The sequence below is a fragment of the Leucopleurus acutus genome, assembly GCF_964270905.1.
Source record: "Leucopleurus acutus genome assembly, chromosome: 14".
Lineage (NCBI taxonomy): Eukaryota > Metazoa > Chordata > Mammalia > Artiodactyla > Delphinidae > Leucopleurus > Leucopleurus acutus.
The window spans coordinates 9,148,910-9,164,694 of record NC_139156.1 but is presented as its reverse complement, the minus strand read 5'-3'; the positions used below and the strand labels follow the sequence as shown (position 1 = coordinate 9,164,694).

Below are 15,785 nucleotides of genomic sequence, written 5' to 3'. Positions count from 1 at the left end.
TATTAATATGCAATTTAAAGTACAATCCAACTATTTAATCCTGTGATTGTCATACTTTTCAAACTTTAAGATCTAGGATGCCCTAACCTGCCGCTAACCCTCCGCTGTGATTCCCCCAGGCTGGAAGACATCCTTGGATGCCCATATGACTCACTTGAAATCTTTGACAGCCCCAGGATTGCCTGCTGTCCATGGGCAATTTCTGTGCCTCAGTAGCTGTGATGTTTTTCTCCTCCTCTGACATCAGGACTGTGGTGTTCTGAAGTGATTCTGTGATCGCCAACAGTGGCTTTTATGCTCTTTTCAATGCAATTCCGCAGGGCGAAAGAGAGTCAGGTAGGAAGCTTCAAGCAGGTTTTTGGCCCTGAAAAGACAGAACAGTTTTCTAATTTAAGGGATCCCCCTCTTAGCAGAGGCCTGGGATTCAGTTTTAAAAGCACACACACACACACACACACACACACACACACACACAAGCCCTGCTGCATCGCTGCTAGATTTTTCCATTAAGAGGGCTCATGAACGATGAAATAAGGCAGTGACGTGCAGCCTGTATGTTGAATGGGCAGGCGGCTCCTCTCCACAGCTGCATCCGGCACTGCCGGCTGCCTGGGAACTGTCCAGGGTGCTGAAATGTAAAAGTCAAACTTGCAAGAATTCTCTTCCTTCCACCAGCTGGTTCACTCTGCATCTTGCCTGCATTGGACCCTAGACTCACCCAAATAAGAGGCTTGGGGACTCCTTAATGGATGGACGCTATAGCCTGTCATTCCAGGACCAGGTCCAGTTTGCACCCAGAAAGCATACTTACCTGCCGATTGTGGGGCCCCAGTAACTCAGGTCATTAGGAATTTGGGTGGAAACTCCCTGGGTGTATTTTGAAGCTGGGGGGTGTTTGTTTCTGAGTAAGGGAATTCCTTATATATTTACCTTCAAAAGCATGCTTGAGATCTTGCCCTGGGGAGGCTAAATAAGGTCCAGCATTTGAAATCCAGACCATTCATTGACTCAAGATCATCATTTTCTCATCCAATAATCTTCACTAAGGTCCTACTCTGTGTCAGGTCCAGTTATAAGTGCTGGGGACACAGTAAACAGTACAATGTCCTTCCCTCGTGGAGTTTACAGTAGCGTGGATTTGGGTGAGTGGGGAAGGATCAAGACATAAGAAACAAGTAAATAAACAAGATGATTTGGGGGGTAGTGATAAGGCTGGGAATACAGAGCCAGATGGGATAGAAGACAGTGCCTGGGGTGGAGGAGGTGCTATTGTGGATTGAATGGGGATGGCGGCCTTGCTGAGGAGGTTATATGTGATGAGTGACCATGAAGGGGCATTCTAGGCAGAGAGAATAGCAATGCAAGGGCTGCTCCCAGGGAGGAAAGAGTTGGACATATTAGAGAAACTGAAAGAAGGCCAGGGTGGCAGAGCCTGTGGACACAGTAAGGGAAGACTGTCCCTAGGGTGTCTCCAGGAGACCACAGGTGACTCCAGCTGGACACAGCCTGTCAGTCCAGAAAACGCCATTCCCTTTGGGCTTTATGAAGTCCTAGACACCCTTGTGACCAAGTGCCTTCAGGGGACTAAATCTACACTTATCCAAGCACTTATCCAAGACATGTCCAAAGAAGCAGCAGGGAACCCATTTCCCCAGGAACCCAGCTTTGCAAGATCTGCAGAACCCAAGGTGTGCTGGGGCTAAGCACTGTGCCTTATAGTCACACTCTTGTTGGCTTGTCACCTCTGAGATACATGCTGCTAGAAGCCCGACTTTACAAATGAGGAAACTGGGGCCCAGGGAGATGAAATAACTTGTCAAAGGTTACACAACTAGGGAGCAGTAGAGCTGGGATCCAAACCCGCCCCTGTCTCACTCTTAAGACCTTCAGCCCAACGTATTACGGAATCAAGACAGCCTTAAGGCTTCATTCTTGCATTTATTTCCCTTAGCCACAAATACAGGAGCTAGAAATCCTTCTTACTTAAAACTCCCTACACTCAAAAATAAAATCCTGGGCTTCCCTGGTGGCACAGTGGTTGAGAGGCCGCCTGCCGATGCAGGGGACACGGGTTCGTGCCCCGGTCCGGGAAGATCCCACATGCCGCGGAGCGGCTGAGCCTGTGAGCCGTGGCCGCTGAGCCTGCGCGTCCGGAGCCTGTGCTCCGCAACAGGAGAGGCCACAGCAGTGAGAGGCCCGCGTACCGCAAAAAAATAAGTAAATAAATAAAATCCTGCTTTGTTTAGAAGATGGACCAGAGCTGCGGCTGGTGGGTGGTTCTCGACAGTGCTTAGGACGCCTGGAGATCCTCCATGAGGGGCCTGGGGCACCGTGTGTGACCACCTATGGGACCTGAATGAAGCTGAGGTCGTCTGCCGACAGCTGGGGTATGGAAGGGCCGTCACTGCCCCTGGAACGGCCCACTTCAGCCTGGGCTCTGGAGACATCCTCCTGGACAACAGTCAGTGTTCGGGAAGCAAGAACCACCTTGGCCAGTGCCCCAGCTCTGGCTGGTAGACCACAATTGTGGTCACCACGAGGATGCTGGCGTCATCTGCTCAGGTACCTCTCCTCCTGCGGCAGGTTCTTTCTGGTCTTTCAGCATCTCGGGTGGAAGGTGTGCACAGAGCAGGGCCAGGTGACCAGACAGATGAATGTCCCTTCAGCCGGGCTGGCAGAGAACGCTGAGAGCCACACTCTCTTCTGAACACACACTCCAGGGCCACACAATTTTCTGGTCCTGTTCCTTGCAGCCTCTCTCAGGTCTGGAACTGCTTCTCCAGAGTCTAAACATGCCCTGTTCTTGCTTGTGTAAGACGAAGCCTGCCTGTTTGGGACTTGCCCACACTAGAAAGCCACCACTTGATTTTATAAAATTTAACTTAAATTTCCTAAATTTACCTCTTTTTAATGCATGCAGATGCAGGGGACTGGGTTCCAGATGTGATTCCTGCACCCCCAGGTAGGTCTGACCCTGAACCCATTATCTCTGCAAAGTGAATAAGAAATTTAACCTTGGGACTTCCCTGGTGGTGCAGTGGTTAAGAATCCGCCTGCCAATGCAGGGGACATGGGTTCGATCCCTGGTCTGGGAAGATCCCACATGCCGTGGAGTAGCTAAGCCCGTGCGCCACAACTACTGAGCCTGCGCTCTAGAGCCCGCGAGCCACAACTACTGAGCCCATGTGCCACAACTACTGAAGCCTGCGCGCCTAGAGCCCGTGCTCCCCAACAAGAGAAACCACCGCAATGAGAAGCCCATGTACCGCAACGAAGAGTAGCCCCCGCTCGCCGCAACTAGAGAAAGCCCATGCATAGCAATGAAGACCCAATGCAGCCAAAAATAAATAAATAAATTTATATTAAAAAAGAAAAAAAAAGAAATCTAACCTCTGTCTGGACCCAGACACTGGAATCACCCAGAGAGCTTTAAAAACTTCCGATGCTCAAGTTGCACCCCAGACCAGTCACATCAGCACTTCTGGGGTCACAGCCAGTCATCAGTGGTATTTAAAGCTTCCTGTGTGATTCCAACATGCAGCCAAGGCTGAGAACCAGGGGCATGGTCAACGAGCTAAAAGTCACATTTCCCAAATGAAATGGCATCTGAAACTCTCCTCTCTGGACAACAGATCACAGAGCGGCAGGAGGGGACGGAAAGAGGATGGTTCCATCACAGTGGCTGAGAAAAGGGTTGATACAGAGAGGAAGGAGGAAAGGTTTACCTCTCAGGGATACAAATTAGAGAGTGAAAGCATGCAAGTAAACAAAGCAGCACTGAATGTCGAACTCTCCCAGTGGGTAGAAAGCAGACTGGGGAAGTGAAAACATTTGGGGCTCCTCTGTGGGCCTCCTGGCTTAGCCAACACAGCAGGAATAGAGAAAGGTACACCTTCTTCAGGTAACCTACTCAAAGTCGATGTGCAGCAGTGACCTCCTAACTCAGACTCCTGCTGCATCAGAGCACCTACGGTCCTGCCTCCTGCATCTGCCTGCCTCTCCAGAACAAGTTCTCAGCCGCTTGCTTCCCTGCTCACTGGCACCCTGGGCCCCACACACCCTCCTCCCAGCCTTACCCAGTGACTGGTGCCACTCTCTGCCCTCAGTGGTGGCCTGGGTCGGGAAAGTCGGGGTCAGGGGCGCTCCTCGCAGTGTTTGGGGGCCAGGCGAGGTGGCTGGCAGCTGTCCCTACCTTGGGCTGGCACCACTATGGTGCATTTGGAGGGACACGCGTTGGGAGCCTCTTACCCACTCCAGTCCAGGTTCCGAGGGCGTCCCAGGTGGAAGTTGCCATCCCTTGTAGGTTGCCCTTTTGGTGCGGGTTGCAGAGGCAGAACTATGGGAAGGGGCCCGTCTTACTTCATTGGAATACTTGTCCAACCTACCTTTCCCCACCATGGCTCTCAGCTTTCCGGGTCTGAAAGCTGCATTGTCCCTCTGCATTTTGGCACCTGATAAATTTCTACAGGCACTGTGGCATGTTCATAAGCCCAGATGTTACTGTAGGTGATGCCTCATGACTGGTCAGTCTCAGGACAGCCCTTGGGTTGGTGGACCCCAGCACAGAAGAGAAAACAAATCATGTGACTGTGTGTTGTCTGTGATTTCCTGGTGAATCACTGCAAGAAGGGGAGAGGTTGCATCTCAGATCAGGGAGAAAAGAGGAATGAGTGTGTCCACACCATATATTAAGGTTCAAGAGTAGTAGCAGCTTCATTCATTTGTACCTAGGTGATGTTATCGTGCCAAGCTTTTTCCTGATTGTTTTGGTTCTGATTTTTGCAGCTGCCATTCCCCAAGCACCTATCCCACAAGGTAACTCTCTTCTGCTGAAAGTATAACCTATAAAGGGTGGAATCATGGTGATAATTCATGAAAGTAGAACAGACGTCTGCTGTCCTGCCGGCATGAGGGGAAGGAGGTGGTGGGACGGAGCCCTCACAAGTAGACGGATTGTCTGCATCTTAGTTGGGCTGGTTTGCACGGCAGGAAGCTGGGGAGAGCATTAAGGATGTGTCACTGGACACCCCATACCTGCCATGTACGTATCCAATCCGTTTCCAGTCTCACCTACAGTCGTAGGGTCCTGCCTACCTGTCATACATCTCTCCTCCTCCCTCACCCCCTCTCAGGGCACAGCCACACACCAGCCAAGCCACAACCACGTCTACACCAGCCAAGCCACAACCGCGTCTACACCAGCACGATCCCCTCCCAGTTTGTGACTCACTTCCGAGCTTGCTGGAGTTCTGGATTCTGTACTCGGGAAAATGCACGTTGCGTGCCTGAAGAACCCAGCCCCGGCTCTCTCGTTTGTTTTCACAGGAGGAAGTCACTTTTGTGGGGGAGTCATTTCAAGTCTGTCAGGCTCCTTCTCCAGGAAGAGTGTATAACCACAAAATCATTTTTGTAGGTACATTTAACAATGTAACATGTCCCAAAGCAAGATCCCTATGCCATTCATCTATTCTTTCACATCCCTGTTTAGACACATGCCAAGAAAACCCAAAACCAACATGCTTGGTATTTTTGGAGGTTGAATTCATTCAAACCACCTGCATGACGCTAAGTGACCACTTCAACTCCATGCTTCGCAGTTTGTCTCTTTGGTTGTGCAGACCATGGTCTTTCTTATCCCTTTCGCTCTAAAAATTCTAGTTTTCATCTCAGAGGTTTCTGCCCCAGAAACCATGCTGGAACCCCCCGGGTGTCTGGGAGGAGAGCAGGCCCCAGACATTTCCAGGCCAGCAGGGAGAGCCCTGCAGCTGTCCTCTCTAGCCTTGGCTGGCCCAGCTCCCCCTGCAAACCTCATGTGCTGACCACAGTGCTGGGGCCAGAGGACACAGAAGTCAGGAACCACCTGCAGTGGTGACCAGCCCCAGGCCACCTATGGGAAAAACAGCACTATAAAAAGGTCCTCCTGTATCTGATTTGAGTCAGTGAATGAGCAACCTTTTAGGTGCTGAGGACACAGCAGCCAACAAGACCGACAGGGCCACAGCTCCACGGCTCTTACATTCGAGAGAAGGGAGAGAGGCACTGGATAAACACACAAATGAGAGTCCTTTATAGTGAAAAGGGTTAAGAAGATAATCAAACGAGGAAGAGGCTAGAAAATGCTTTGGGGCCACTTTGGACAGGGTGGTCAAAGAGCCGAGGCCTGAACAAGGAGCTGGAGCCAAGTACAGAGGAACAAGGGCTCCAGGCAGGGGGTCAGCCAGTGCAGAGCCCCCAAGCCGACAGCCAGCTTGGAGAGCTCGAGGGAGAGGCTTAGGCCCAGCAGCCACGGGAAGCCCAGAGTTCGGCTGGAAGTGGGCAGGGCCATGTGGTCCTGGAGTTTAGCTTTCCTTCTTAGCTGTGTCCTCTCAACGAGGGTGACATCCCCTTCAAGGGGGAAGAGAGACATTGATTCTTAGAAGCAAAAAAAGGAAAACAAGGCAGATCAGTGAGAAACACTGCTGTAAGCTGACAGGGCAGTCGTTGGAGGGTTTCAAGGCAGACTGTCACTGGATCTGAGTTGCACAAGCCAACGCTTCCTTGAACAAACGTCCCTGGGCAGAGTGAGTCTCTGGCGACCCACCAGGCTACAGGAAGGAGGCTGCCAGAGGCAGTGGCCCCTGCTCATCAGCCTTCAGCACCCCCTTGGCCCCTTCAAGTCATGTTGGATTTAAAGGAACATGGCTGAGCGCGAAGGTCAGCAGGGCCAGGCCCACAGCTCACAGGGAGCCAGGGCTGACCTGGGGTCAAGAGCAGGGAGGAGCAGTGGAAGAATCCAGCAGCCAGCGTGGACCTCCCACCCCACTTCACATCCCATGGCCTGGCCCTCGCAGGAGGGAAGACGGGAGTCCAGACTCACACACTAGGGGCTCGCTGCATGCACCCCTAACTCCCAAAAACAAGGACATAAGGTCACCCATCATGGCCTCAGGTACCTGCAAGGTCATGCCCAAAGCCTCATGCCCTCCAGCTTCTCAGAAAACTGGTTCCAAGTGGGGGACATGAAGCAGAGGTCTCTGCTCATGAAGAAAGTACTTGTCAGGGAGCCAGGAGCACTGGTCACCAACCTGCCTCTCTCCTCCCAGGAAAGTCTCGGCTCTCTCAGCTACTCCAACTCCATCAGAGGCCAGACACAGGGCCACCCTGGCCAAGTCATTGTACGGCACAAGGTGCCTCAGCTCACGTTCACCTGCAAGGTGGATGGCCCGTTAGCAGTTGGCTGACGTCCCAAGGGAGAATGCCAGCTACGATGTGTCCATATCATTTCTCGAGTTGCCCACGTCCCAGCACGTGGGGAGCATGGGGCCGCACTACGCCAGCCAGAGCAAAGAGGTCTTCCTCCAGGTCACACTCCGTAGCCCCAATCCCTGCCTGCGGCTCTTTGTGGAAACCTGTGTGGTTTCTCCAGATCCTGGTGATTTTGCAACTGTCAAGCATGATTTGATCCAACAAGGGTAAGGAAAAGAGAAGGCCCTCGCTGGTTGACTATTATATTTACGTGGCATTCTTTTGGGGACCTGTGGCTTCTTAACTGGTAGTCCTAAATCATAACATTGTGCAGAGAGTCCTCATCATGCCCCAGAAGCAGAGCCCGGGCCCTCACCATCCCTCTCATTCTAGTTGGGGACAAATAATCATAGGAAGTCTAGACAACTTCCCTTGAATCCCCAAAGAGTCCTGGGCAGAACCCTCGCTGTCTCAGGCTCTGCTGTCTCATCCCAGCCTTTCATACCCATGCCCCGCTTCTCTTTAAGTTTTATAACTGTATTACACTCCCCATTCCTCAGGATATTTGGCCTACACTGATGGGCTGGTGGGTTACCCCAGGCTAGGCTCTTACAGTGATGAGATTTATTCTGGTGCCTTTGGTTAAACAAAGGATTTGCCAAGTTAGAACTCTGACAAGTTGTTTGCCTTTATAGCTCCCATGTCCCCCAACCAAGGCAAAATGCTTATGGATGGGTAATTGGCAACCAGTGTGAAGATAACAAAACCCATCACTTACTGATGGCAGCTGCAGAGTAGTGAGAGCCACAGCAGCCTAAAGCCCGTGAGAAGCATCGTGGTGCCTGTTTCCAAAAAGCCAGTGAGGGGCAAGAGGCAGCACCTTCCAGAGGCAGTGTGAGCCATGGTGCAGGAGGTGCACAGATGTGGCACTAAACTGCACTGAGTCAGAGTGAGAAAGCTCTTCCCTTTTCAATTCTCCCTTTTCAAAATATATCAAGGAGAGGGAGTTCCCTGGAGGTCCAGTGGTTTAAGAATCAGCACTTTCGCTGCCATGGCCCAGGTTCAACCCCTCGTCAGGAAACTAAGATCCCGCAAGCCACGTGGCACAGCCAAAAAACTATTATACACATATAGGAGCGAGGCTGGAATTTAACAACTGACATACTTTTCTTCTGCTTATTTTAGGTTTAATTTGCTCTCCTTTCTCTAGTTTCCTAAGGTGGAAGCTTAGATTATTGATTTTAGATCTTTCTTCTTTCAAATACACTAACTTAATGCTATAAATCTCCCTCTACACATTGCCTTAGCTGCATCCCACAAATTCTGGTAAATTGTATATTCATTTTCACTTCGTTTGAAAGATTTAATTTCTCTTGAGATTTTTTCTTTGATCTTTGGGTTACTTGGTGTTGTTTAATTTCCAAATATTTAGGAATTTTCCAGCAACCTTTCTGTTATTGATTTCTAGATTAATCCCAAAGTGATCTGAAGATGTATTTTCTGTGATTCCTATTCTCTTCAATTTGTTATGGTGGTTTTTTATGGTCCAGAATGTAGTCTATCTTGGTGAATGTTCTATGTGGGCTGGAGAAGAATGTGTATTATGCTGTTGTTGAAGTGTTCCATAAATGCCAATTAGGTCTGGCTGATTGGTGGTGCTGTTTGGGTCATCTGTATCTTTCCTGATTTTCTGCCTGCTGGATCTGTCAATTAGTGACAGAATGGTGTTAAAGTCTCCAACTATAATAATGGATTTGTCAATTTCTCTTTGCAGTTCTATCAGTTTTTGCCTCATATATTTTGATGCTTTATTGTTTGCCACATATACATTAAGGATTGCCACATCTTCTTGGAGGACTGATCCCCCTTCATCATTATGTAATGCCCCTCTTCATCTCTAATAATTATCCTAGCTCTGAAGACTGTTATGTCTGAAATTAATGTAGCTAATCCAGCTTTCTTTTGATTGATATTAGCATGGTGAATCTTTCTCTATCCCTTTACTGTTAATTAATCTTTATCTTTATATTTAAAGTGGGTTTCTTATAGCCAGCATATAGTTGGATCTTGGTTTCATTTTATCTACTCTGGCAGTCTCTGTCTTTAAATTGGTATATCTAGTCCATTCATGTTTAAAGTGATTATTGATATAGCTGGATTAAAATCTACCATCTTAGTAACTGTTTTCTACCTGTTGCATTTGTTCTTTGTTTCTCTCCCCACTCTACTTTTGCTGCCTTCTCTGGTTTCTGGGTTTTTTTGGCTGCATTAGGTCTTCGTTGCTGTGTGTGGGTTTTCTCTAGTTGCGGCAAGTGGGGGCCACTCTTCATTGCGCTGCGCGGGCTTCTCTTTGTGGTGGCTTCTCTCGTTGCAGAGCACAGGCTCTAGGCACACAGGCTCAGTAGTTGTGGCTCACGGGCTCTAGAGCACAGGCTCAGTAGTTGTGGCACATGGGCTTAGTTGCTTTGCGGCATGTGGGATCTTCCTGGACCAGGGATCGAACCCGTGTCCCCTGCATTGGCAGGCGGATTCCCAACCACCGCACCACCAGGGAAGTCCCTTCTCTGGTTTTAATACAACATTTTATATGCTGGTTTTAGCTGAGCATTTTATATTATTCCATTTCATCTCCTCTCTTGATACATCATTTACTTCTTTCTTTAAGTTTTTCAGTAGTTGCACTAGGGTTTACAAAATACATTTTAAAATAATTGAAGTTCACCTTCAAATAATGCAGCCACCACCTTTAATCGCCCCTTCTGAAAAAAGTAGAGCAGAAAACAGCTCTAGCTATAATTTAATTACTTTGTCTTGTTTTTATTTTATTTTACAGTTCCCTTCTGTTTCTGGCCAAGAATGGTGGTTTGGCCAGGAATGGTGGTTTTTCCCCTCATGGTAGTATTATAAGGTTTTTTAATAAACGAAAGGAAGAGTGGGTTGTGGGGAGAACTCCAGTTGAAATTCAAAGGTCTGTGTCCAAGCCTGATTATTTGAGCCAGAATTAATTCACACCATGCTTTAAGTTAATCCTCTTGGCCTGGGGTTTTTCTTGCCATCAGGTGCATCAAAGACAATACTTATGCCAACCTCCACTCCCGACAGAAGAACATAGCTCAGTTCAAGTTCAACGTCTTCAGCTTTCTCACCAGCTATGATGTGATCTATCTGCAGTGTAAAGCTGCCGTGTGCAAAGTGCGGGACCACGCCTCCCACTGCTCCCAGGGCTGTGCAGGGCAGAGTAAGAGGGGGCACAGGCCCCATGGAGGCCACAGTAGAGCACACTGAATATTTCCAAATGGTGGGGCCACTGGAGATCCACAAAGGAACTGATCGAAGAAAGACCCTTGTGTGATTTCTCCAAGTTTCACGTCAATCTGTTAGAAATTAGAAGTAAATTCTATTCCTGCTCAGCAAAATAAAGTTTGACAAATCTGAGGTTGTCCATGTAGAGACAGGTAAAAGAAATAGCTAAAGAGGTTCTCTCTGAGGTTTGTTGCTAAGTAAGTCTTCTTCTCTGATTATTCAACTTCTAAGGCAGTTGCTCTCTTTGCAGCTAGAAGTCTTGCATTTTATAATTCTTCACTATCAAGAACTTGATCATTGTCTTAAACAGTGCAACATATTATAAAGAAAAGTTATCTCTTGATACCACATTGCCAACTTAAAGATATCTTTGACTCCTTAATGTTTAGATGCTAGTAGGTGTATCTTTTTGTTTCTGTCCCTCTGATGCTGTGAGAATTTATTTTCAGATCTTGTCAAGGGTCTTGTGAAGAATAAACTAAGTGTCTGTCAGAAAGTCGCTGGGTTTTTTTTGTTTTTTCTTTAAACTACAATAATTGGTCAGTTGAATCAGATGTCATTTACTCAAAACAAGCTTTATTTGTCTGTTTGAAAGGGAACAAATTGGGCCTTGGCTTTGTTGAGTTTGGGTTAAGCTTGCAAATGAGACACTTAACGACAATCACGACAACCCCTCAGGACTGCTCTGTGAGCTACCACGCACTTAGTCTGTTTCCCAGATCTTCAAAACATTACAGGAAACCTGAAAAGCACGCAAAGAAAGATTAGCATATTCCCACACGCTCCCAGAAAAGAAGGGCAGCACCCACTTAATCTAATCTTTTTATACCTTAACAGAAAGAGGCCTGCACTAGGCTCAGTACCCTCAAAGTTGTCTTTAAAGAAACAGACTTGGACACAGCCAGATTTTTTTGTTGTTGTTTTTCAATAAATATTCAGTAACTACATTAATGCATATATGTGGAATCCGAAAAAACTGGTATAGACGATCTTATTTACAAAGGAGAAATAGAGACACAGACGTAGAGAACAAACGTATGGATATCAAAGAGGAAGGGGGCTGGGGGGGGGGATGAACTGGGAGATTGGGATTGACATATATACACTATTGATACTATGTATAAAATAGATAACTAATGAGAACCTACTGTATGGCACAGGGAACTCTACTCAGTGCTCTGTGGTGATCTAAATGGGAAGGCAATCCAAAAAAGAAGGGACATATGTATACATAAAGCTGATTCACTTTGCTGTACAGTAGAAACTAACACAACATTGTAAAGCAACTATACTCCAATAAAAATTTTTTAGAAATATTCAGTAACAATATTTAAAATATGAGCCCTCAAGTCCAGGGTATCGTTCCCATCTTTGTCAATAAATAGCATGTGTGAGATGAGAATACAGTATTGTCAAGTCCCCCAGGGAGGAGGCAGGGTTTGGTGGGGCCTGGGAGTGAACCCCAAATTCCTGAGAGGTGAAAATCTGACAAGTGACCCAAGGAGGGACACTGCCTCTAAAGGGAGACATGTCAGTTTGATTACAAACATGCCCTTCACCAACAACTGTCTTGGTAAAAGTAAGTTTCCTGCTGATACATAGTCGAAGTTGATGATATGTAATTAACGGTCAATTTGATGAAGATGGCAATCTTTGTATCAAAAGTTAATTATCTCTCATGAGTAGCTTCTCAATCACACGAAACAATGATTTTAGCATCTGGCATCTATTTCATGCAAGTGCTTCAGATGAAAAAAGGAATTTTTCCAAGTAACCAAGAGCTGCTAGAATTTCCACTTTGAAAAGTTCATCTGCCCATTAACTGGTACCTATCCAAATCTTGTTGAGAAAGTGGGAGGGTAACAGTTTCCAAAATTAGCATCTTATGGCTTTTAGCAAATCCCCTAATGTGAAAAGTGTTGACAATGAATGGACTGAATTTTTAAGAATAAATAAATAAGGGTTCCATTTCAGAGTTCCATTTCAGGTACTCTGGGTGTAGTTCAGTGGATGGGAGCCAGGAAGCTGCCCTTTCCAAAAGCACCCAGGTGATTCTTAGGAATCAAGAAGTTTGCAAACCAAGGCCGCTGTTCAGCATCTTATGCCCCATGGATCAAAATGCACTTAACAGGGAAAAGCGTGCAACCCGGAAACTCCAATGGGTGCAGAAAAAAAACAGCCCAAGAGAAGCCTGCTCCCTCTAGCCAAAGGACCAGCAGCAAAGGGGCAGCCAGCCAATTCAGAAAACTTTTAGGCAATAACCTACCTGCTCTAAACACCATAGGTAAAACTATGCCCCACCCCCAGCCCAGGCAGCAAAGGTGAAGTAGGGAGCCTAGACTTCTACCTGCTCTCCGTGCCCCACACCCATCTCATCCCCTGTCCTCCCCTCCCTTCCCTTCCCCAGGGTGATGTCAGAAAAGGCAGAGTGAAGAGCTGGGACTTTCATCACCTCCAGGCAGCAAGGAGGGCCACCCTGCACTCCCAAGTCAGGTAGAGGCCAGGTGGGGAGCTTGGACTTCCAGCTCCACCCATCAGGTCTAAGGCACCCCTTTGAGTCTGCTAAGACTAAAGAAAAAACAACATTGATATTATATATTATTATATGCTGATAGTGCATCGTATAGCTCAATAGCTGCACTACAAAGTTTTTTTTATTCCTGGTTATATGATTTTACACTCTCTAGTGAGTCACAGTATTTGACAGTTTTCTTCGTATTACACTATGGCACCTGACGCACCTCTGAATACGCCCCTCGCATGGCCACCAGTGGATGTTTAGTCAGTTCCTGACAGAGGGATGACTGATGGGCCAGTGACCAGATAATTTTTCAGTGCTGTTTTTAAATACTTAATTTGATTTGCCCATTCTAAGTAAGTTCTTAAGTGTTTTCACATTGGGTTAGAAAAGATCTTATTCGTTATATGAACGAATGCAGAGGAGATTCACCCGCATGGCCACTGGGGCAAGTATTTGGAAGATCTACATGGAAATATTAAGAAGAAAATGGGGGAAATCTGTTTTGATTTGGAGCTGGAATTCAATCAGGCCCCTAAGAACTTGTTCGCTGAGGGCAGAGATGCTGTTGTATCCATGGTGTATCCCCAGCATACTGTATACTCATACACAGGAGTAAAGAGAGGGCCTCTGGGCATCAGGAATGTGGCTGCCTGTTTGGCAGCCCCCAGCCACCAGGCTCAGAGAAGTTAAGAAACTTCTCCAGTGGCACTAGCTTGTGAAAGGCAGAGTTGGATTGGAACCAACTGTGTCCAGTTCTAAAGCCCCTGTGTTACACTCTGTCCGTACTGCCAACCAGAGGGGTTTGTCTAAAAGACCCCTTACTCCATCTTGCCTCCCTCAAGGACCCTGCGATGCCTGGACTTATGGCATATTCCCCACATTTGGAACACACTTGTGCAGGGCCTCCCAGATGCTGGGCACTGAGCTGCCCACTGGGTGGAGTTCAGAGGGAAATTGGACGTGCTCAGGGGCTTGCTGGCGACAAGAGAAAATAGAACTGCATTTGAACTCCTAAGAAGGGGCAGAAAGCAGTAGGTGCCAGGAGAGGGAGGAAGTGCTCCAGGAACTCAAGAAGGACGCGTCACGTCCGGCTGGAAGGCAGGTTCCAGGGAAGGTGCAGCCTTGAATTTGCCTCTTGAAACTCTTACTGAGATTGGGGACACTCACCCTCCATTGAGTTTCCCAGACATTCCAAGGGCTACTGTGTGACAGCACCTCCAGCTCCCACATCCCTCTGGCAAATTTCACGAGCACTAAAGCGCTGAACACTCCCTCATCAGCCAAGCCCTCTGCTGAGCACTGAAACTCAGCCAGGAGGTGGCCTCTTCCAAATGCTTAGTCCTACCATTGTTACCTCCCTGTTAGCCTAGAGATAGTAGCCGTTTCCTTCATTATTTCCTGTTACCTTTTCCATCCCTTTTAGCAGGTAACCAACCACCTGTTACGAGTCAATTCTTTACCTTGAGTAAAACACATGATGCTCACTAAGCAAGGGTTTTGTTAATGAAAGAATGAATTGCAGGGACTTCCCTGGTGGCGCAGTGGTTAAGAATCTGCCTGCCAAGGCAGGGGACACGGGTTCGAGCCCTGGTCTGGGAAGATCCCACATGCCGCGGAGCAACTAAGTCCGTGCACTACAACTACTGAGCCTGCACTCTAGAGCCCGCGAGCCACAACTACTGAGCCCTCGTGCCACAACTACTGAAGCCCGTGCGCCTAGAGTCCGTGCTCTGCAACAAGAGAAGCCACCGCAATGAGAAGCCTGTGCACTGCAACAAAAAGTAGCCCCTGCTCGCCGCAACTAGAGAAAGCCCACGCGCAGCAATGAAGACCCAATGCAGCCAATAAATAAATAAATTAAATATGTGCTATCAACATTTCAAATGTTTTTTTTTTTAAAAAAAAAAGAACAAATTGTGGTTACAAATGGAGAGTCTATGGTTAGAAGGGGGTTCCAGAGGTTCAGAGGAAAAAGCAGGAACAGAAGGGAGCAGACGAGCAGGAGTGACAAGGGGTGCACCCTCCTGCCTACTGCTGAGCCCAGGAGGATCTGGGCTTCACCATTCAGCGGGAGGTTCCTGTTTGCAGTTAAAGACACTGACAGCTGAGTCAGCAATAATCAGTGTTAAAGTGATCCAAAAAGAAGAAAAAAATCTGCTTCTGAAGATTTGGAGGATAGCAGGAGGAGGAATCTCAGGTTTTTAAAATGTCCTTTTGACACCACAGAGCTCAACCCCATGATTGCACATATCAGGCAACCTCAACCCAGAGGTAGCCCATCTGGCTGTTCTCCCTCTGGGATGAATGGAGTTTCCCTCCAGGGCAGTGTAACAACTGCCCATGGTAGAGTAGCTGGATGAGAGTGAATGAAGCCCTTAGAAGGAGGAGGGCCGACCGTGGTAAGTTTAGCAGGGTCTGAAACTAGAAACACTCTAAGGTCAGTATTTTTTTCTGGGGCTGGATATGTAGGTGTACTTTCTACTCTAACTCTCCTTACATTGCAGTATAACTTTGTAAGCTAGTTGCCTCAAGTCCCAAAGTGGGTACTACACCAATTTAAGTACTTTTATAACTAACAACAACACTGGAGGCAGAGAGGATTAGTTTCAATATTTCAGTTATTCAAAAGTACATAAATATGTTACATAGTACATGATATAATGTAAACAGTATAAAACTTGACTTGCATAATAAAACATTCTACTAATAAAGAAATATCGCTCACAAAGATATTTGT

General features: G+C 47.4%; 1 protein-coding gene across 1 annotated transcript in view; it reads left to right on the top strand.

Annotated features, from left to right (window-relative positions):
- The window catches only part of DMBT1 (deleted in malignant brain tumors 1), a gene marked incomplete at both ends in the record, with an annotated part of 99,546 nt that extends 92,326 nt beyond the window's left edge, over nucleotides 1-7,220 (top strand). Inside the window, 7 exon segments of the mRNA XM_082854440.1 lie at nucleotides 120-181; nucleotides 184-260; nucleotides 264-336; nucleotides 2,247-2,312; nucleotides 2,315-2,512; nucleotides 2,515-2,562; nucleotides 6,976-7,220. Of these exon segments, the coding sequence (XP_082710566.1) occupies nucleotides 120-181; nucleotides 184-260; nucleotides 264-336; nucleotides 2,247-2,312; nucleotides 2,315-2,512; nucleotides 2,515-2,562; nucleotides 6,976-7,220 (769 nt within the window).
- Between the last annotated feature and the right edge of the window lie 8,565 nt (nucleotides 7,221-15,785).